A 22,202-nucleotide genomic window follows, 5' to 3' on the forward strand; every position below is an offset into this window, starting at 1 on the left:
CCGCCCATGTCTGAGAAAGCATGTGCTAGCTTTTACTGTCCCAGTGATGGTAGCATCGTGTAATTAGGTGGTCCTAGCTAGAGGATGGGGATTGGTGATGGGAAATTTGGAGGAATTACGGGAAAGATCCTAAAAATAAATATTTAAATGCATCAAATAAAAATGTAAACCAAGAAAAATTGTGTTTGAAAGAGAAAGCATAGTCTATTGAGACTTAAAACACAATTAATTTAAAGTCCCTTTAAACGCCCTTAATTTACTAATATATATATATTTATACAGTATTGCACATGCACCCAAAAACAAGGTTATTTTGTGTCCACCCAAAACATACACCTCAAATTACTCCCATTAGCTACCATGCTACCAATGATGTCATATCACAATTAAGAAAGAGTCCTACAAAATCTCATTCTTTGAAAACTCTCTTTTATTAGTTTTCCTCAGCCGTAAGGCCACACCCACCACACCACTCCAACAAAAAAGTTGAAATCATTACAAGGGTCATTTCATTGCATCATTCACCATAAATAAATACTTATCTTTTTCCTCGCAACCATTTAAATAAATATTTGTGACTTGTCAATAACTTGTCGGCAACAGAAGAAAATGTGTAAAATGTGTTTATATATATTTTTTATATATATTTATATATAATATATTCATTTGTATAGATTTCTATATATATATAAATGTCCATATATTCCTCTTTAATTCTTTCACAACTTACAAGATGCCAAATGTACCAAAGCAATACTGAATACAATACTGGGGAAACCTTTAATGGTTAATTTCGAGGCTGCGGTCAGCACCAGTTAGGCATTCCTGTAAAATGCTTGTACCTATGCACTGCACCCATCCCTACAATAGCAGAGACTCCCTGGAGAGACTGTCTTTGGGGATATATATATTGTTTGTTTTTTTAACCGTGGAGAAGAGGTACCTCAACAAGGTTGGTTTATGTCACCATCACACTGCGATGATGTCGCCAGTAATTTAGCTTTTTGGGAAATATTCTCTTGCTCTTTACTTAAAGCTGATCGTAATATTCGAGTACATGTGCATAGATGGCTCTAAACCAGTCACTATTACAGCAGTACTCTGAAAACGCTGAAACAAAATTAAAGCCAATAGTTAAATACAGTCTAACATGAGAAGGTTTTCTGAATGGCTTCGATCGACTTACATCGATGACGTTCTCACGATAGCCGAGACTCGGCACCTTAATAAAATGACCAGTCAATGTCAAATCCCACAAGGGGATCTGACATCACTCTGCTATCACGTACTTCTTGTATAAATACAGTGTAATGAGTGCTGAATTTAATCACAGTTGCACTTTACCTAAATGGTAGCTCCACCCTCACTTGCCTTGGAGGATTGTGGTTAAGGTCACAAAGGGGGCAAAAGTGCTAAAAGTATTTTTTTTTTTGTAACGGTGAAAAAAATACGAGCCAATTACACAGTAATTATTAATCTCATTATAGGGAGATCACAGCACTGCAATGTAAAACGAGTGTTAACCGCAAAGGACCTCTCCCCCACAATACAAAGCCAGCTTAGGTTAGTTTTAAATGTTAGCCAGGCCTCTTGATTCAAAGTTAATGTCCAATAGTAATAGAAAATAATGGTAATATTAATAACCAGATTAAAACGAATAGAAAAAAAATACAAAGTACAGTAACAATCCTACGTACATACAAAAATATAGCAAAGGAACTCTAACAACAAGGGTCAGTGTGCATATAATGGGGGAGAACACACATGATTGAAACAGATTTGATTGCATTTCTCATCCCAGTTTTGGATTATCAGTGCATCTGTTTCACCTTGTTCCTATGTATGGTGCTCGTATGGTTCCGTTCTGATCAGCCCCTGTCTCAATGCAGTCAGTTCCTTCATCCTGTGATGACACCAAGGTAAGCGTACGTCTTTTATATCCTCACGTCCTGCAATGTGCCTAGAGCCTGTCAGAGACACTGAGGAGGCTCAGGAGCCAATCCGTTATGTCTGTGCTTAGAAATATATGGCCGTGTGGAGGATATTCCCGGTTGCTCTTGCTTTGATGCCGCACTGAGGTTAAACTATGTTATGAAGCTTCTCTTTACTCTGACCGTATGTGGTCCTGCACATTTTCTGGCCATTTTTTTTGAGAGTTCTCCAAGTAAGGCCTTGTGAAACACTTCACTCTGAAAGCAGCGGGAGGGAGGGGGAAACGTAAGAGGAATCTTATGGTCTTTGGTGAGGACTAACCGTGACTGAGGGTTGGTTCTGGGAATGTACGATGACTGATTTGCATTTGGTCCCATAGCACATTTAGATACAGCACAGGGCAAGAATCCCACTACTGGAAATCGGAAAGAAAGAGCAGCAGGAGGGGGAGGCGGAATGGTGAGGACGCGAGAGTGCTTGGGAGAGGCTGGCGTCAGGCTGCCCTGGACTGGAAACCTGACCAGACACTTTGTCTTTCAAAGCAGCTTCTCTAAAAATAAAAAGAAGGCTTCCGCTGACAGCAGACACAAGCCTGAGACTGCACATACATGCACATACACCTTACATATCTCTCATACACGCAAGCAAACATGTTTCAGTTTCTTCACCATTCATATCCACACATCGCCTTTCTGTCTTTTTGTTCATCTCCTCTCACGCAACAGCTTCATCTGCCGTTAATGGTCCCTGTTTGGTGTCCAAAATAGCTTGACTCATGGTAGACACATGGTAGGCTTTTTTGGTCAGCCCCCTTTTCCTGATAGAGTCCCCCTGGTTTCACATGAGATAAAACATCATCCACCGGTTTGTCCGTTTAGTATGGCCATGGATGTTCTGGCATTCTGAGTTCTCTTATTGGACTACCCATAGACCACCAGAACGTCTGTCTGTATTCAGACACAGCACTGCTCTGATTTTGTTCTGATGGCTAACTCCCTGTAAAAGTGGCTATATGTGTAATATGGATTACTATGGACCGACTCTCTTAACCAGGAAAGTCAAATAAATAAATAAATAAACAAGGTTTTGCATAAAAAAAAATCCAAAAAGTTTTCTTTGTTAGACTCAATGCAGGCCTGATTGGTTGGGCGGAGGTGGGCAAGTTCAGCAGAATTCTCTCCAGAATGGTCTCCTCTGGGGATGCAAAGATGGGGGTAATGCAGAGGTTGTTAGGTATCAGGCTTCTCGATGTCATACAGGCTTCTCCAGGGTCTTGCGGAAAGGCGTGGGATTTGTGGCAGAGATTTTGCGGCACACGGTGTTGGTGTTGCTGCAGCGGCAGCCGGGCCGCTTTGTGCGGTCGTAGCCTCGCTGGCACAGGGTGAGGCACAGCTTGGCGGGAGGATAGCAGCACAGGCAGGGCAGGCAAAGAGCCAGGAGGGCCATGGTGCCCCAGCGGGCGCAGGCGTGAGCCGGAGCACAGGAGCAGGGCCGATCAGCACAATTGTCCTCATCATCTGCCGAGCAGTGGTAGAACAGCCCTTTGACACAGCACAGGCAGGTACCATACTCCACAGCATTCTCTGCCGAGCACAGGCATCGCTGGCCACAGGCCCAACAGGAGGGCAGGCTTCGAGGGGCGCAGCACTCCTGGCACTTGCAGCGGCTACATCGTTCGCAGATGAACAGATGCAAGCCTAAATCCTCTCCGTTGGCCAGGCTTTTACCTAATGAGTCCGGTTTCAAGTCGCCCTTGGGCTGCGACCGCACGACTGTGGCCAGGCCAGAATGGGAAGGCGTTAATCCTGAAAGAAGTCTCTGGTCCGATGAAGCACTGCCACGGGACATAGAGCTAATGGTACTAGAGCGGCTCAAGTGTGCCAGGTGGGCGTGTTGGTGCTGACTTTGACTGCGGGGGATTTGAGGATGTCGCTCATCATGTGTATAGAAGACACCCACCTGAGTGGCAGGCTCTAGTGCCACCGGGCGATCTACATAGTCATTGCTGGCCCGTATAGAGCGGATCTGGTCTATGGACAGCACAGAGACCTGCTGGAGGTCCAAGCCATCACGGTCCATCCTGAGAGGAGGAGGTGTCGGATCCATAACGTCACTCGGGCCACCAAGGGAAAGACTTGCATACAAGGCTCGCACCTATCAGGGTACATCAGATAAACCTGCAAGACAAAACAATACAACATGCCATGACTTTTCCAGCAGAGTAAAATAATTACATTGATTGAAATACTGAAAAGTTTTAGCACTTGGTGCGACCGGAACAACAGGAAAACACATAACCTCTGTTCACTAATGCTGAGGCTACAGCTATTATTAGACACAGAGGATGGAGAGATAAAACCATTGACATCACACTGTAATTTAGCATCTGGTGAACACAGCTGTTGACACAAGGGAGGGAATCTGAGTAGAGAAATAGACAGCAATGAATTGTGGGAAACAGGGGAACCCAAAAAGACTTAGTGTCAATGTCCTGAGGCATCTTTTCCCCCAGCTGCTCAGAGGAATCCAAGAGCCCCTCCCAGCAGCTTTTCTTTTGTTAAGCCTTATCCTCCATAAACAGGAACAACATGGCTAGTGGAATGTACATGGAAAACATCAGCATCCTGGAATTGAGAAACATGCTGCTCGCATTATTTGATGTCATGCCACAACAACAACTTCAATCACATTAGAGTTTAGCGCATTCAAGATTCTTAATTAACTAATTGCACAAATTTGACAAATCCCCTGGGTTGTGTGTTTTGCAGCACACCCTTTGAGTTACACAAGCACCCGCTTGAGGATCAAACTCTGGACTGCTCTAAAGGAGGTAAGATTTCACGAAGAATGATTCAGGATGAATGGAGATGCTTTTCTAGGCAGGCCTGATGAAGAGATTAGACAGGAGAGGAGAGCCGTGCCTGACATAACCAGGAACGGAAATCCATACGCAAGGGCAGCAATTAGAGGAAGCAGTGTCTGCTCCCAGTCCGCCAAGTATCCGGGGCACAGTCAGCTGAATTCCTGGCAAGAGCCTTGGATGCTCTTGCAAAAAGGTAAGATAGCATCCGTCCTCTGCCCCCACCACTCGACCATAAAGTCGAGATAAGGAGGCCCAGGTCGGAAGTACAAAATGCATTTACGAATTACACAGAGGAGGAAAGAGAAGTCCTGGAGAGTAATTACATCAAACCCAGCAGAGAGCTGCAGTCAGAGCCTATCAGTCCATCTAATTGTTTAGAGGGGCCTGCTGTTCATTTCCATGAGCTCATTATTTGGGGCCTGATTTCGCAAACAACGTTGGACTTCTAGCCAACGGCGCATCTGCATACAAGCCAGAGAGGAAATTTTGGGTTTGCTCATCTGTGTCATGTCAGGCACTTTTAGGTTGCATATTTGCGAGAGCATTTGCACATGTCCTCTCCATGTGGTTTTCCTCAACTGTGTCGACACTTGGGAGCATTTATCACTTGGGGCTATGCTGAAGTTTATTTGAAAGTTTCCACTGACTTGTAGTGCTTTTCTTAAAAACCAAGCTGTGTTCTCAAGTTAAACTTCAGCTGAAGACATCAAATTTCATGGTTTTGTTTATATTACTTAATGTCTTTTACGGACAGAGTACGTTTTTTTCAGGGGGGAGATTGTGATACTTGATTTGCAGAACTAAAATTAGTATGACTAATAAACAACTCCAATCCTCCTTAGTTTTTTAGTTTTTTTTAAACTAACCTAACAAGAGATTTGAAACCTACAGCAAGAGCAGAAACCCACCAATTCAACCCCACCCATCCAAGCCCCAGACCTCATCCCAGTAGCCTGGGTGCCAATGGATCGATAAGCCACACTCCAGCAGTAGTGCAGGCAAGGCGCTAACATCAGGAAGCCAGACGAACCCCCCCTCCCTCCCTCCTCCCCATAAAGAGCACTCTACTACCCCTACCCAGTCCCAAAGCACTCGTCAGCTCTGCATCCCCCAGACCGCATTCTAGGGTGAGGCCCGATGAAGATGCTAAGCTGCTAGTGTGCGAATGCTGACAAAAGTAGCAGAGGGCCAAAATGGGGCACAACCTCAATAGCCTGATGGCTGCTGAGCGTTGATTGTTCAATAGGCTACAAAAAGGTTGATTCGCTGCTGGACAACGAATGGTCCATTTGTGTTTTAACAGTGTGCGCTGTAGTATTGATTGCCGGGCTTGGATTACATCTTCTCAATCCCAAGCTCTGACCACGACCTCTAAAAGAGCTCCTGTTCAATGAGGTGAGACATCACAGCAAATGGACTTGGGTCAAGTACTCAGAGTTTTAATTGTTGCTAAGGTTATGAGGTACACCTATAGGTGGCGTTTGGGTATGGGTATGACTTTAATCCATACTTCGAGAGTTAGAGAGAACAGCTGAGACTAGTTGTTCTTCAGGTAGCGTTCAGGATCTGTTTCTGCAATCCAGCAATTGGCCTAAGCATCACTTCCTGCTGGGTTTGAGTTTCTTTTCTGCTCTCGCATCTGAAGAGTCCATCTATTTGTCGGCTCATGGTTTTATCATTTGTGTGGCGGCTGCTGCTGCTGCTGTGGAGGGGTTGCAAACTCAACTGCACACCAAGCATGTTGACAGGTCAAACGGATCGAATTCGCATGGCTGTCAGTATTTCTTTCCACTCCCTGTGAAAAGCCCCCCACTGCCTAAGGTAATTCCAGGTGCTTTGTAGCTTTGTTAGTGGAATTACCTTTGGAGTCATGAATATTTATATATGTTTTATCAAGTGTTTGAGTGCATTTTCTGGGAATCTAGAGAGGAAAAACTGGCTGGCTGAGAAACAGCAATATTTGATATTTTTGCAAATGCAAAACCAGCACATGTCCCAGGTTAGAACATCCGTAGAACATCCAGGCAGGCACAGACATGGCATGAGAGTGCACAGTGCAGGGGAACGAGCCTCACATGGAGAGGGGAGAGAGGGGAGAGGGGAGAGAGGGCTGTGTTTACTCAGTCCTGCCTGCCGTGAGGGGTAACCTGAAGACAGGCCCCTGCGCTCTGGGAGTATCAGTGCTGAGTGAGCTGTGCCTCGTGGCTCAGCCCCAGGGCTCCTTGCGCCCGGTACCTTGCACACATCCTTGGCCAGAGTAACCCAATCCCAGGCAGGAAGAGGATGAGGAGTGCATATTATTCATAACAATCGCCACACACCACTAGCCGGGAGTAACCCAAAACCCCAGGTCAGGGAGAATGGAGAAGAAAGGCAAACGAATGAAGGGGGAAAAGAGCCATATTGCAGAGGGTCACCAGCCGAATGTTGCGACGAATGTACCCAAAGTCCGGCAGGCCATTCTCTTGTTGCAGGCCAAAATTTAGGAAGTGGTTGGCAAGGGTTCCAGGCCGATGACATCATAACGTGATGCTATTTTGGAGCCTCCTGTCAGTGACCCCTGGAGCTGATCCTGCAACTGATAAAGTGATAGCCACCCAACCCAACAGCAAACCAAGCCATTCTATCTCATTGGCTTATTTTAGGCCAGCTGTCATTTAATGTATCTATTCTACCTTTCTAACATTTTTTTCAGAGACGGCAACAGAGCAGAAGATTGGCAGTTACTTAACGAAAGTTGATTAGCTGCTAGTCATTCTGGGCCCTGGACCTTTTTGAAGGGTCAGAAGGGGGCTCCCAGAGGCCAATGTTAACTCTCAGGCTGGCCATGAGTTGTCAGTCACAAGGACCCTGGGTCAGCCCCTCTGGACCCTCTGGGAACACAGCGGGATTGAATGACAATAAACTGTATGAGATTCCGGATGTGCCGAATCCGACCCCCAGGAAGGACTGAAATAGACACTGAGAGAGGGAGGAAAAGGGAGAGGGGGAAGAAACAGAAGAGAGAAAAAAGGAGAGAGAGAGAAAGAGAAGCAAAGAGAAAGAGAGAGGAGAGGCAGGGAGGATAGTGATAGATATGTGTCCCATGTCTTTTTTGAGAGCATAAAAAAGGGGGAAACTTAGGCAAATGATGAAAACTAGTACAAAAAGTACAGAGTGAGCCAAAAACAAATACAAATAAAATAAAAGCAAAATCTTATGCTGAATGTCTAATGTCAGAACAGAGTGGGACAAGGATTAAGCTTAGTCCTAGACTAAACTAGACTAGACTTTTTCCTTCAATGGGAAACCTCCATTTCAAATTCTTTCTGTGTAGTCCAATTCGATTATAGATTTTATACACATTTTTTCATCACTTTCTCAGCAAAAATACAAAAACGGAAAACTTTCATAATTTTTTTTTTTTTGTCAGAGTGCACGCGCTCATTGTGCAACCTGTCCCGTGCAGTACCCAGAGTAGGAAAAAAAAAAACGCTTTCAGGCATCAGAGCTCTGTTTCCACTCTGTTATCATCCTCTTTCCTAGTCACTGCCAGAGCAAGCTGGTTGTATTGACAGCTCTGACCTTGAGGACAATCAATGTCATCCCTGCATGCCCTGAGCCTCATGCACAGGCTGGGTCCGCTAAACCATACTAAACCAAACCTGCTACTCACAGAAAGTCACAGAAACTCAAGGAAACTCACAGAAAGTCATGGAATTCATCCAGTTTTCAAAGAACCATCCTCTATCAAGTGACGGGAGACGGGAGCAAACCATTCATAGCGCACAAGATGATTGTGATAAGATGAGATAGTGGAAAGTGCAGTCAGAACCAAAAACAAGAGATAGATGAAGAGATCACTCACCTCGGAATGGAGGGAGATCCATTGCGACACTTAGAAAAAGTAGTTTGTTGAAGTTTTAAGTCTTTTGCCTCACTTGTGCCACTTTGGTCAGCTTTGTCCCTTCAGTCGCTTGGTTTCTCTGTTGTTTCGCAGAGTCCCACGCGTGCTGGCTCTATCCTCCTTTCTCAGAGCTCAATCATTCATTCCCCAAGGAGCGCGAGCGAGAGCCAGAGAAGAAGAGACACAAGAAGCACTCCAGTGAGGAATCTCTCAGAGAAGAGGGCAGCGTGTCATGCAAAATATCCCAAAGCAAAAGAAAAGGTCCCAGAGTGAAGAGAGTGAGTGGAAAGTAGAGCAAGGCTCAGGAGCACTTCCACATAGAGAGCTGGAGAGCATCTGATCTGTGGTTTGTCTAGTCTTAGTATGAGCTGGAAGTGTGAGCACTGGATAGTCTCACTTGCACGCCCGTCTCTCTCTCTCTCTCTCTCTTTCTCTCCCCCCCCCCCTCTCTCTCTCTCTCTCTCTCACTCACTCACTGGTCAGTGCTTTGCTTCCTGCCCTTGCACTCACTCATCCATTCTCTCTCAGAGGGCCGTGTCTGTGCATGAGTGAGCGAGCGAGGATGTCACAGACAGTGAAAGAGAGAGAGAGAGAGAGGGAGAGAGGCAGAGGGAGAGAGAGGGAGGTGGAGGGAGAGAGAGATAGAGGGTGGGAAAACAGAGGGAGGAACGGGGAGGGGTTGTCGGATATGAATGGTAGATACAGGGAGGGCGGTAAAGGGGGGGTTGGTGGAGTTTTGCTGGAGATAGTTAATGGCTAAGTGGCATCATCAGGCTGAAACTCAATCTCTCATTTGCTCCCCCTCAGGCACTGTTCCATATGATTCCCTGAGCATGGCCTGCAGCAGGAGAGAGAGAGAGAGAGAAAGAGAGAAAGAGAGAGAGAGCAAGTGAATGATATAAAGAGAGAGATGAAGCAACAAACAGGCATGATAATGGCAGTGCAAATTTGCGAAAAAAAAGAGACTATAATTTCTTACATTGCTTAATTACTTTTATTATTAAACATTTTTTAAATGTTTTAAACATGTTTTTACATTGTAAATAAATACTGAAGTGATCCAGACTATGAAGGAACACATAAGGAATTATGTAGTCATTTAAAAGTGTCAAAAAAATTAAATAAATAAATTGCAGAGTCTGAGGCTGGTAACTCTGATGAACTTATCCTGTGGAACAGAGGTAACTCTTGGTCTTTCTTTCTTGGAGTGGTCCTGATGAGAGCCAGTTCCATCATAATGTTTTGATGGTCTTTACGACTGTCTAAGTTTTTTTTTTTATTATTTATTTACTTAAGTTAGAGTTATTGCCATAGAACATCACTCAAACAGGGATATTCATTGTATACCAACTTTACCTCTTCACAACTTTACAACTGATGCTCTCAGACACGTTAAGAGGCAAGAAATGAATAAAAGCATTAACAAGTAATTAACAAATATGCTTTCTTTGAAAAAAAAAACTAAAACTATTGTTTTGTAAGGCCAAATATCACCCCAAATATTCAATTTTACTGCATTTTATTTGCTTTGTACTTTGCTAATACCTTATAGCTAACATGCTATTTCTTAAAGTGACAGTCTATAAGACACCAAGTAATAATGATGTTTTTCCTTGATTTTACCAAATTGAAAACCTCTAGAATATAATCAAGAGGAAGATGGATGATCACAGCCATCAAACCAAGCTGAACTGTTTGGATTTTTGCACCAGGAGTGGCATAAAGTTATCCAAAAGCAGTGTGCAAGACTGGTGGAGGAGAACAGGCATGAAAACTGAGATAAATGGTGGAGTTATTCCACCAAATATTGATTTATGAACTCTTTCTGGACTCTTTATGAACTTTATGAATATGAACTTGTTGTTATGACAATATATATATTTTTTTAATTTGGAAGAAATGTTGTCCGTAGTTTATAGAATAAAAAAAACAATGTTAATTTTACTCAAACATAAACCAAGGTTTCATGAAGAAATGTTACCAAACAAAACTTAGCAATGGCACACTACTTTGTTTGCCAGGACAGAACAGTGTGGAAGTGAAAACCTCAGTAAAAAAAAAAAAAAAAAAGTTTTAGAAATTTACCCAATTGGTTTCTATAGTGTTTAGAATGTTAATTTATCATCTCGTTCTGTTGTGTCTGTGTGTGTGTGTATGCGTGTGTGTGTGCCGACTAGCAGCTGTCCTAGAGCGGCCCACATCCTCCCCCAGTGAATAATTCAGAGCCTGACGTTGTGGTGCATGTCAGATTGGAACAGGGCCCATGTTCCTATCCTATTTACTTCTGTTGTTGCCAACAGATACCAAGAGACCTTATCATAATGGCGACATGCTTGTGGTGAGATTAGCAACTATTGAGAAGCGCGGCTCTGTACACATCCTCCTGCAACTCTGGGCTGAAGGCTGTGAATTAATCACGGGCCGCGCCGCTGACAGAAATAATCATTTTGTGGCGTGATACGAGAGAGCAAACACGGGGAGTGAAAGCGCTCCGTGTGCGAGCATGTTTGCCCGTTCAATCAGAACAATACAGGGCATCAAGTGGGAAGCTCCTCCCACTGTATCTGTATTGTTGTCTTACTTATGTCTTCTTATTGACGGCGCAGGGAAGATATCTCCAAGGTAACAGGACGTGTGTGTGTGTGTGTGTGTCTGCAATAGGACAGGAAGAGGGGTGCTTCCTGGCTTCCTGTGGAGGGAAATAGCTGGGATGGCCAAACAGAGCAGTGAGCTGGAGAGTGAATCAGGTTTCTCCGTCCTTGGCAACCTCGGCCCGAGGCTCTGTCAGCATGACAGTGGAGCTCAGTTGTTGAAGCGCAGTTCACGTCTGACTACTCCAGAACTGAGATGCTTCACATGCAGCTTATAGATGGACTAGTAGAATCCATGTAATCTGTGTAATGATTCTAAAAATACAGTTAATATTACTTAGAGGTGTGTTTAAAAAATATTTTTTTTGAATTTTCATTTAAATTTATTGATATCTTTTATATAAATATAAATTCAGAGTTTGAATCATTAAAAAGAATCTATTCTTCATGTGTCAACGTCCTCCACCAGCAGTTTCCTGTCATTTTAGAAACGTTAGCATTAGAGTAAACGTTAGTGACCGTTTTATTTCTCACTCAAAGTTACTAGAACCTGCTAGATTATTTAAGCATTTAGCAAACAAGTTAACTGTTGTTGTGTTATGGACACGTTAATTAATAATGATACAAAAAATAATATAACTGTCACTTTAATTCTTCATGTAAAGACTATTATTTTTAAAATTGACAGGTTGAGTATTCCTTGTACAATAACAACTTTATGTTTCAGAAAATCTGTTTCATATCTGAAAAAAGCCTCTAATTGTAGCAGAAATATTCCTAAATTTATTTCTAAAAATTAAATTCAACTGAATAAAATAGGATTAAATCAGAAATAGATTCAAATTTAGGACCTTGTCAATCAGAAACAAATCGATTCTATAAATCAGTTGATATCCAGCACTTATATCAATATAAAGTGCCTTTTGTGTCCATTTGTATCAAATATTCTGCACCAGTTACAAAACAAGTATCACTGAAAATTCAATACTTTTATGATTTATATCCATCATTAGTGTTTAAAAACTGCAGTACCTTTGTTGGATTTGGCATTTTTATCAACTGACTGAAATCTTGTGAGGATTAGCGCTGGTATTTACAGTGCACAACTTCCAGTTCAAAGGTTTAAAGTGTTTTTTCCTCATGAAACTGATCCCACACACTGAAAATCCACATGTGATCACTTTCCTCTTTGGGGGCTTCATCTGAGTATTTTAGGCCTTCTATATTTGTAAAAAACAACTTTTTTATCACATTTTTTTTTCAAGACCAATTACCCAACCCACTCATTAGGACTCCCCAGATCACTAGTGATGCCCCAACATCAGGAGGGTGAAGACTAGCACATGCCTCCTCCGATATATGTGAAGCCAACAACCGCTTCTTTTCCAATTGCTGCTGATGCATCATTTCCGAGTAGCATCACAACGTGCTCGGAAAAAAGCGCAGCCACTCGGTTCTGATACATCAGTTCACAGATGCCTTGTGCTGATCAACATCACCCTTTGGAGTCATGTGGGGAGAGAGCACCATCTAACCACCCAGAGAGAGCAAGACCAATTGTTGCATGAACGGATGGGAACTGAACCAGCAATTTCTTGAATTCATAGTGATCTTAGTGGCAGTGCTTAGCCCATCCTTCTTCGCTTCTACGCTACATGTGTGAGTGTGTGGCGTGTGTACGTGTGTGTGTTGGGGGGGTTTGGTTATAATGGTTTGCATTTTCAGTTTTAAGTTGAAGAAAACATAATAATACATTTATCGCATTTAAACATTTGACATATACTCACAGGAATGCAACTTGGTGGGTAGTTGTGCCTGTCATGTACTGTCATGGAGTGATTCATAATGGCAGCAGATTATATCTTCAGCATGAATCCTGTCTTTGTCTTAGTGGAGATGATGACCAACGGATCCATGTGTGGAGACTAGGGGTGTAAGGAGATGAGAACATGGCGATATTTTAATATACAGTATATTTTAAATATACAACTCTGGGGAAAAAAATGAGAGACCACTTCAGTTTATGAATTAGTTTCTCTGATTTTGCTATTTATAGGTACATATTTGGGAAGAGAACACCATCTACCCACCCAGAGAGAGCAAGGCCAATTGTACTTTCTCGGGGCTCCAGCAGCTGATGGCAAGCTGCATGAACGAAGGGGATTCGAACCAGCGATCTTCTGAGGCTGCGATCATAGTGGCAGCGCTTTGCCCATCCTTCTTCGCTGTGTATTGATGTCTCATTGTGTGTTATGAGGTACTATCACTTCACACAGGGCTAGCATGCTCATACAAGCTTTTCCATCCTTGTGTGAATAGGAATATTTAATAATAAGAGGAAGATTTAATAATATCGTGTGGACGTAGCTTAGCAGAGTTAGATAAAAATCATTGTACTAAATATTATAGCATGCATGGCATGTTTTTTTTGTTATTTTCTATCACAGGCCTCAGACTCTTATTCTCTGAAGGCCTAGAAGGTCCTAAGGGTTCCCCGCTGTCTATCATACACACAATACTGAATGGCATTATTTAGCTTTAGTTTGTAATCTCATGAAACAGTTGTCAAGCCAGATTGCAGATGGAGATCTAGAGGCAAAATACAATTTCCTTCTCCCCTGCTTGAGTGATGCAATCAAACTGTGTATGTGCGGGCGCTCGTTCAGGATGCACACATCCTCTCTGCTGTATAAATCATGTGTTCCATGTTTTGTCTCATGCTCTTTTCCAACAGCGTGTCTCCACTGTATTTATTTAGCCGTGTCTGTTTGTGCCTGTGAGTCAGGGATCGTCTGTGTGATTTCTTCACTCTCTGTCTCTCTCTCTGTCTGTCTGTCTGTCTCTCTCTGGCTGTTATTCCCATTTATCACTGGTGCTAATTCATATGGCTGCATGTGCTGTATCTGTATCTGTAGCTGTAACTGTATTTGGACCAAACCAGTTGTTGCAGAGTTGCTTGCACTTCTATATAATGAATAAAATTTAACAGAATATTCAGGGAAAAAAGAGAATGCACACCATGTATGTTGGTATCGACTGCCTGCGCCCATCACATACCTCCCCCACCCCACCCCCGGGAGGCACCATGCCCCGTCGCTTCAGCCCATAGCTCCTGATCCCACTGGAAGAGAAAGAGATGGGAGTGGTTGTGCTGGGCCATGGCAGGATCAATGTTAAATGGCCTGGTTAATGACCGGCACACAGCTGACAAAGTCATTCATTTCTGCCGGCGCTGTGTACCCTGTACATGTGTGTATGTGTGTGTGTGTGTGTGTGTGTGTGTGTGTGTGTGTGTGTGTGTGTGTACGTGTGTGTGTTGGGGGTCATGGTTAGAATGGTTTGCAGTTTCAGTTTTAGGTTGGAAGAAGACATAATAATACATTTATCACATTTAAACTTTTGTCATACACTCATCATAAAAAATAGCTGCACCAAAATGAATTAACTGACAGGAATGAAACTTGGTGGGTATTCCTGCCAGACTGTAATGGAGTGTCATGGAGTGATTCAGAATAGCAGCAGATTATCTTCTTCAGCATGAGTCCTGCTTTTGTCTAAGTGGAGATGATGACCAGCGAATGCATGTGCAGAGACAAGGGAACGAGAACGAGGCGATATTTTAATATATATTTTAAATATACAGCTCTAGAAAAAACTAACATACCACTTCAGTTTCTGAATCGGTTTCTCTGATGTTGCTATTTATAGGTATATGTTTGAGTAAAATGAACATTGTTACAGACAACTTTTCTCCCAAATTCCAAATAAAAAATATGAAACAAAGATGCAGAGCTTTCAGACCTCAAATTACACAAAGAAAACAAGTTCATATTTATAAAGTTTTAAGAGTTCAAAAATCAATATTTGTTTTTTTTTTATCACAGTTTTCATGCATCTTGGCATGTTCTACTCCACTATTCTTACACACTGCTTTTGGATAACTTTATGCCACTCCTGGTGCAAAAATTCAAGCAGTTCAGCTTGGTTTGATGGCTTGTGATCATCCATTTTCCTCTTGATTATATTCCAGAGGTTTTCAATTTGGTGAAACCAAAGAAACTCATCACTTCTTGGTGGTCTCTTATTATTATTATTATTATTATTTTTATTTTTAGAGCTTTATATTTTACAATTTCAAAGATGAAATATACATAATTCAAAATATTTTACTAGACAGAAACTCACAAAATGCAAAACTGCAGCATTTTCTTTAATAGTTTGTAAGTAATCGTCTTGGAATGGATGTTACTTAGTGTTTACTCCAATTATGACTTATGCATGATTGATCATATGCAGTAAAATACAGCAAATACTGCAGCTGTTTTAACCATTAACCCAACAACCTTCTCTTCAGATCTGAGAACTACTGTCAGAATCTCCCCTAGTGAGGGTTCTGTATTCAACTGGCAACTCATCTTAGGGCTCTATACAGACCTGGCAACCTATGACCAAATCTTCTGCATTGTGTCAGCGATTCCACGTCACTCTGCAGTTTAAACAATGAAGGTGGAAATTTGTGGGTGGTAACATGAAGCTTGGATACCCGTGCATAAGTCTCGCAAGACACATTTATTACCTGAAGTTTTTACATCTCTTTCTCGCGAGATATCTTTCTTCTGCATAGTATTTTAAAAGTATTGCTTTCCAACACGTCGTTATGGGTGCAACTGTTTTATATTTTTGATGATGAGTGTATATAGAATCCTATTCAATACATGTGGGTTTTTAATTTGTGTGAAATAAGAAAAGGCAAGATATTTATTAAATGAAAATGATTAGGATTAAAAATTATACAGGCAATAAGAAAAGAGTATTATGGAAATAGACTTTGTCATGTGTGTGTGTGTGTGTGCACATGTGGAATGATATTATGGATAGCGTGAGCATGACCTCACATGTGCGTGTCCAGCTGCAAGAGAGTAAAAGAGAGAGAGAGATACTGTCTATTGCTATAGAGTTACAAAATACTTCTGCTCAGTTCTTTCAATGGTCTCTAAGCTCCAGTCTCAGCCTCTCTCTCTCATTCTGCCCAATTCCTAGAAGGAACTTGACAAAACTGCCCCCTAAACACCACTTCCCCTTACACCCCTCCACCCCTCCACCCCACCCACACCCTCAGGCTGCCTTATTCTTCCAAACAAGCAGTCAAGCTCTCCCTCATCCTCTCCCTCTGTACCACTGAGCTACATAAACACCACCATCTGCATCTGATCAGAATTAACGCCAGGCCCCCTCCTTCAGGGCCTCGCTCGCTCTTCCCTCTCACTTCCTCACCCCCACTCCCCACCCGCACCCCCCCATTCACCCTCACAGAGCCTAGGGCCGGCCTCACGGGAACCGTCTCAAAAAAACAAAGTCATCTTAAAGTTAAGCTTGAGGGGAAAAAAAAAGTTAAAGATAAATTGTTGTTCTTCAGAATTTTCTTAACCTTTTATACTACATTTTTCTTGGATTTTATTTTTGTCCCTGAGGTCCATTTATAACTTTATGTACCATATTCATTTTTTCTTGACCATTTTCCAACCTCTTTTTTTTCCCTGAGGACTCAAACTGGACTTGTCTCTGTTATGGCTCCTTTAAAGCTGATGATATGTTGTGTTTTTGTTCTGTGCTTTATTTTAAAAGCAGATTAGATTGAAACATAACTAATTATTTATAATTGTGAATGGGTGGGGCTAAACTGCTACAGGCTGAATAGGTGGGTCTACATTGATTTAAAAGCAGTCTAGACTGAAATAGTACTAATGCTTGAATTGTGAAAGGGTGTGGCTAAATGGCTGCATGGAAAAATGGGTGGAGCTAAATTGCTGTAGGTTGAATGGGTGGGGCTAAAGTGATTCAAAAAGCAGTCTAGACTAAAACAGTAATAATAGTTTAATCATAAAAGGGTGATGCTAAACTTATGAATGGGGAAAGGGCGGGGCTAAACTATTTTAGGCAGAATGGAGAGAGTTAATCTACTGTGTGCTGAATGGATGAAGTTAAATGGCTGTAGACTGAATGGGCGGAGCTAAAGAGCTATAAACTCAATGGATGGGAATAAACTGCTGAAGGTTGAATGGATAAGGCTAACATATGGTGTAGGCTAAATGGGCGGGGCAAATCGCTGTCGGCCAATTAGGCAGCTGTTTATCAGCTTAGGCTGAATGTTATGGGGCTAAGCTAGTGCAGTTGGTGAAACTAAATAGGTGGGGCTTAACTGTTGAAGGCTGAATGGATTGAGCTGTACTTCTGTTGGCTAAAAGGGTGGGGCTAAACTGCTGTAGACAGAATGGGTGAGTTTAAACTGTTGGCAGAATGGACAACTATAAACTGTTGTAGGCTGAATGAATGGAACTGCACTGGTGTAGGCTGAATAGGTGGAGCTAAAGTGAGGTAGGTTGAATGGGTGAAGCTGCACTGGTGTAGGCTGAATGGTTGGAGATAAAGTGCTGTAGGCTGAATGCATGGACCTACACTGGCGTATGCTGAATGGGTGGAGCTATATTTTTGAAGGCTGATTGGTTAGGGCTAAACTCATCATTTGGTCCCTTTACAGTGAGAGCTGTTCTGGAAAAAAAACATTTACTACATTTTTCTGATTAACCTCACAGTAAAATATATACAGTGTAAAGAAAACCCTATTTAATACCAACCTTCTTAAGGAAAGCATTTATAAGTTTTCACTTGCACTTCATCATCACTAACCACAGTAAATGATTAGCTTTTTGCTAATTACTCTAAATTATTCTGTATTCTCCATGAAAATAATGTGTGCATACTGTAGCTTACAGTCAGTATCTGAAGTGTGGAACTCCATACAGTCTTCTCTCCTGCTCCAGTGCACACGTGGAGATACCTGCACATCATCAGCCTCAGATTACCATCACAACATGAAGAATCATGCGCTCACACACTCATACATACCAAAGCACACAAACCCTCCCCCCACACACAAATGAACTCTTCCACCTGTATTAAACTACACACACACATATGTAGACACACAGAGAACCTTCACGCCCTGGAGTAATTGTTGCTGATAGTTTGGGGCCGAAGTATCCGTGTTCCATTAAGTGAACGCTGCTGTAGCTGATTGGCCGGGCTCACGGCCCCTCGGAATAGCCGGCCTGGCCGCCGGCCAGCAGCTCATTTCCTGCCGGCCTGAGAGCCTCCAGCCGCTCCCACTGCAAATGCACTTCCTGACTATGTATAAAATTTTTATTAATGGCCAGGAGTGCATCAGCAAGAGCCCTGTGGAGGAGGAGGGAGAGACAGAGACGAGAGAGAGAGAGAGAGAGAGAGAGAGAGAGAGAGAGAAAGAGAGATGAAGTTAGGGGACAGACAGCATTAAGTATGATTGGGTCCCGATAGACAGAATGAGCAAGACAGAAAGTGAGACAGAAAAAGAGACAGAAAAAGAAGGAAAGTGAGAAAGACATACAGCATAAGCAAGGAAGAGAGAGAGTTTGCCTTTAAACGCACATCTTTAAAACAGAGCAGACCCAGTCATTCATCTCTTCCAGTTATCTCACAATCAGATAAAGTGGAAAAGGAGGAAGAGATGGTGTGATAAAGTGAACGAGTGAGAGACGGCAGGCAAGAACCAGAGGAAGCACCTCGAGACGGCACCATTTCCAATAACAACACACACCCGGCCAATAAACAGTGGACGTTTCACCTTTTCTTCGAGTCACTTCACGACAGCTTAAATTGGCAGGCAGGAGGAGAGGCAGGCAGAGGACAGGCAGGAGGAGGAGAGGCAGGCAGAGGACAGGCAGGAGGAGGAGAGGCAGGCAGAGGACAGGCAGGAGGAGGAGAGGCAGGCAGAGGACAGGCAGACAGATCGAGGGCAGGCAGACGCAAAGCAGGCAGGCAAAAGAGAGGCAGGTGGAGGACAGTCAGCAGAAGAAGAGGCAGGCAAAGGACAAGCAGAAGAACAACAATAAAAAGCAGGACAGACAGACAAAGGAAAGGGAGGTGGAGAGCAGGCAGGTGGAAGGGAGGCAGAAAGAGAACAGGCCGGAGAAAGGCAGGCAGGCAGTGGACAGACAGATGGAGGGCAGGTAGGCACAAGGCAAACAGGCAAATAAGAGGCAGGAGGGGACGAGGCAAGCAGATGACAAGCCGAAGGAGAATAAGAAAGAGGAGGACATGCAGGCAAAGAAAAGGCAGGTGAAGAACAGGAGAGCAAGATTGAGAACAAGAAAAAGATGGACAGACAGGCAGAAGGAAGGCAAGTGAAAGAGTGACAGGAGGAAAGAAGGCATATGGAGGAGAGGCAGGCAGAGAACAGGCAAGCGGGAGAGTGGCAAAGGGAAGGCAAGTAAAAGAGAGGCAGGAGGAAAGAAGGCAGGTGGAGGGCAAACATGTGGAAGGCAGGCAAGTAAAAGAAAGGCAGGAGGAAACAAGGCAGGTGAAAGAGACGCAGGTAGTGAATAGGCAGAGAAAGAATAGACGTGAGGGAGACAGGTGAACAGATGGAAAGCAAGTGAAATAGAGGCAGGTGGAGGGCAAACATGTGGAAGGCAGGCAAGTGAAAGAGAGCAGGAGGAAGAAAGGCAGGTGGAGGGGAGGCAGGTAGAGAAAAGGCAGAGAAGGAACAGGCAATAGGGAGAGGGGTGAACAGAGGGAAGGCAAGTTAAAGAGAGGCAGGAGGAAAGAAGGCAGGTGCAGGGCAAACAAGTGAAATACTGGCAAGTGAAAGTGAGGCAGGAGAAAGGAAGGCAGGTGAAGGAGAGGCAGGCAGTGAACAGGCAGAGAAATAACTAGCAAGAAGGAGACAGGAAGCAAGAGGGAAGGCAAGTGAAAGAGAGGCAGGAGAAAAGAATGCAGATAAAATAGAGGCAGGAGAAAGCAGTCAGGTGAATTGCAAACTGGTGGAAGGCAGGTAAATAAAAGAGAGGCAGAAGCAAGGCAAGTGAAGAAGTGATAGGCAGAGAACAAGCAAAGAAAGAACAGGCAAGAGGGAGACAGACTGGAAAAGGGCAGGCAGGTAAAGCACAAGGAGGCAGGAGACAGAAAGGTGTAGTGTGGGCAGGCAAAAAGAGAGGCAGGCAGAGGCCAGGCCGGCAAAGAGGTAGAAGAAAAACAGAGAGTAAACTGATATGACAAAAGGGAAGGAGATATGGCCAGGCACCTCACCCACTTCAGAGGTCAAAGGTTGACAAGTGCACGAAGAGGAGTGGCAGAAGACTGACACATGGGACATGTCAAAGCAAGTCCTGCCCACTCGTCAAAAGTCAAGATTGACACATGGGCAGCTTTCTTTGGAGAGGGTGGGTGGGGCAGGGCAGCTCGCAGGCAAAGAGGAGGGAGGATGAGCCAGCCAATGAGAGGAGGGTCATGCTGGTTAGCATTTTCTTGCGCTTTAGTCCTGGAGGTCCAGAGTTACATGAGTTACCCAGTTAAAATACAGCTTTTGAACTGTGATTGTTTGCAGCAGTCATGCGTACAATTATTCTCTAGCTACCAAACATTGGTTTCAAAGGGTCATTTAAATAAAGCCAGTTGTTCTACCAATGTAGAAGTCATGCTTTAACTTGTAACAACGTACTGATGCTCTCACATAACACTATGAGACAGTTTTACAGACAGTGATTAGGCATATTCTAGGCTACACAGCATTTTGAAGCATTTTGGAGACTTCTCATTGAAAGGAACATTTAGTCTAGGACTAGGCTTAATCACTATCTGGAGTTGGTTTCCCATGGAATTATCCAAGTTTTATGAAAAGGGATGTGTAGTCTAGAACTAGCCTTAATCCTTGCCTGAAAAAAAAACAACTCTTATGGACACTTTCACTGACAAGGATTAAGCCTGGTCTTGGACTACATAGCATTTGGAATTGAGATTTTCTAGTCTAGGTCTAGGTTTGGCTAAATCCCTGTTTGGGAAATAGACCCAATGATAAAAGTTCAGGACTCTTCATTAGGAATTTTCATCTTGTCTTCTCCAGTTGGACAGAGTTCAAGTTGAATTCCTGCTTTATAATACACCAACCCTGTCAATCTCCAAATTGGCAAGTTTACAGGAAAATGAAAAAAAAAAACATTCTTAATTTTCTATAGAAGTCAATGTAATAAGATTTTTCAATGAATTTGATGTTTCATGAGTTTCATTTCTTTTGGATTATTCATTGCTAACCTTTGAAACAATGTAAAGAACAATTACAGAACACTTTTTGATATAAATGATATCAAAAACAAAAAAAACACAGATAATAAAGGATTTTGAACAAGATCTAATTAGTTCAACCCCACTTAAACAGTCCACAATCAATATTACAATAGCCTGCTAGCCTGGTTTTGAACCTATGCACATCTTGTGGCTTTGGATAACTAACACTTAGATAGTTGGATTAGCTGTGTTAGATGAGTTTTAATGTGAATGGTCTAATCATTCATATAGGTAAAATCATCCATGTGATTTTTTGAGATTACTACAGATTTACAGAACATTACATCCCAAATGCACAACAGTGCCGTGCAAAATTCATGAAACTCACAATAATTTGCTATTGCCCGAATGCATAATGCAGGTCTGGCTCTATTTTAGCAGCATACACATCTGACTGCCAAGAACTGATGTCTACTAAAAAGTTTTGTTATTATTTGTTATTGCATTACTATGAGGTCAATTTGAACAGGACGTTGAGCATAATTACAATGACAGACTCTGTAAACAGGCCAGTTGAAGTATGGGAGAGAAGGGCACAACCTAATGTTTTGGGCCATTATTGTGTAAACAATTTTAATATTAAGTATCTAAGCAAGATTAGTAATACAGCTCTGGAAAGAATTGGGAGACCACTTCAGTTTCTGAATAAAAAAAAACGTTGTTTTATTCTATAAACTACAGACAACTGTTTTCATTTAGAGCATTTATTTGCAGAAAATGAGAAATGGCTAAAATAACAAAAAAGATGCAGAGCTTTCAGACCTCAAATAAA

General features: G+C 42.7%; 1 protein-coding gene across 1 annotated transcript; it reads right to left on the reverse strand.

Annotated features, from left to right (window-relative positions):
• Positions 1–412: 412 nt before the first annotated feature.
• Positions 413–18,231, reverse strand: LOC103032848 (protein sprouty homolog 3). Its single transcript, XM_007244446.4, has 4 exons — positions 18,044–18,231; positions 13,060–13,197; positions 8,643–9,519; positions 413–4,109 (listed from the first exon to the last, which is right to left on the reverse strand). The coding sequence occupies exon 4, from the start codon at positions 4,036–4,038 to the stop codon at positions 3,184–3,186; it is 855 nt and encodes a 284-aa protein (XP_007244508.2). The 5' UTR covers positions 4,039–4,109; positions 8,643–9,519; positions 13,060–13,197; positions 18,044–18,231; the 3' UTR covers positions 413–3,183.
• Positions 18,232–22,202: the final 3,971 nt, after the last annotated feature.

This window comes from Astyanax mexicanus, chromosome 17 (genome assembly GCF_023375975.1).
Source record: "Astyanax mexicanus isolate ESR-SI-001 chromosome 17, AstMex3_surface, whole genome shotgun sequence".
Classification (NCBI taxonomy): domain Eukaryota; kingdom Metazoa; phylum Chordata; class Actinopteri; order Characiformes; family Acestrorhamphidae; genus Astyanax; species Astyanax mexicanus.

Excerpts from the sequence above, each read along its gene's own strand:
- LOC103032848 (XM_007244446.4), bottom strand. The coding sequence starts at position 4,038 with ATGGATCCGACACCTCCTCCTCTCAGGATGGACCGTGATGGCTTGGAC.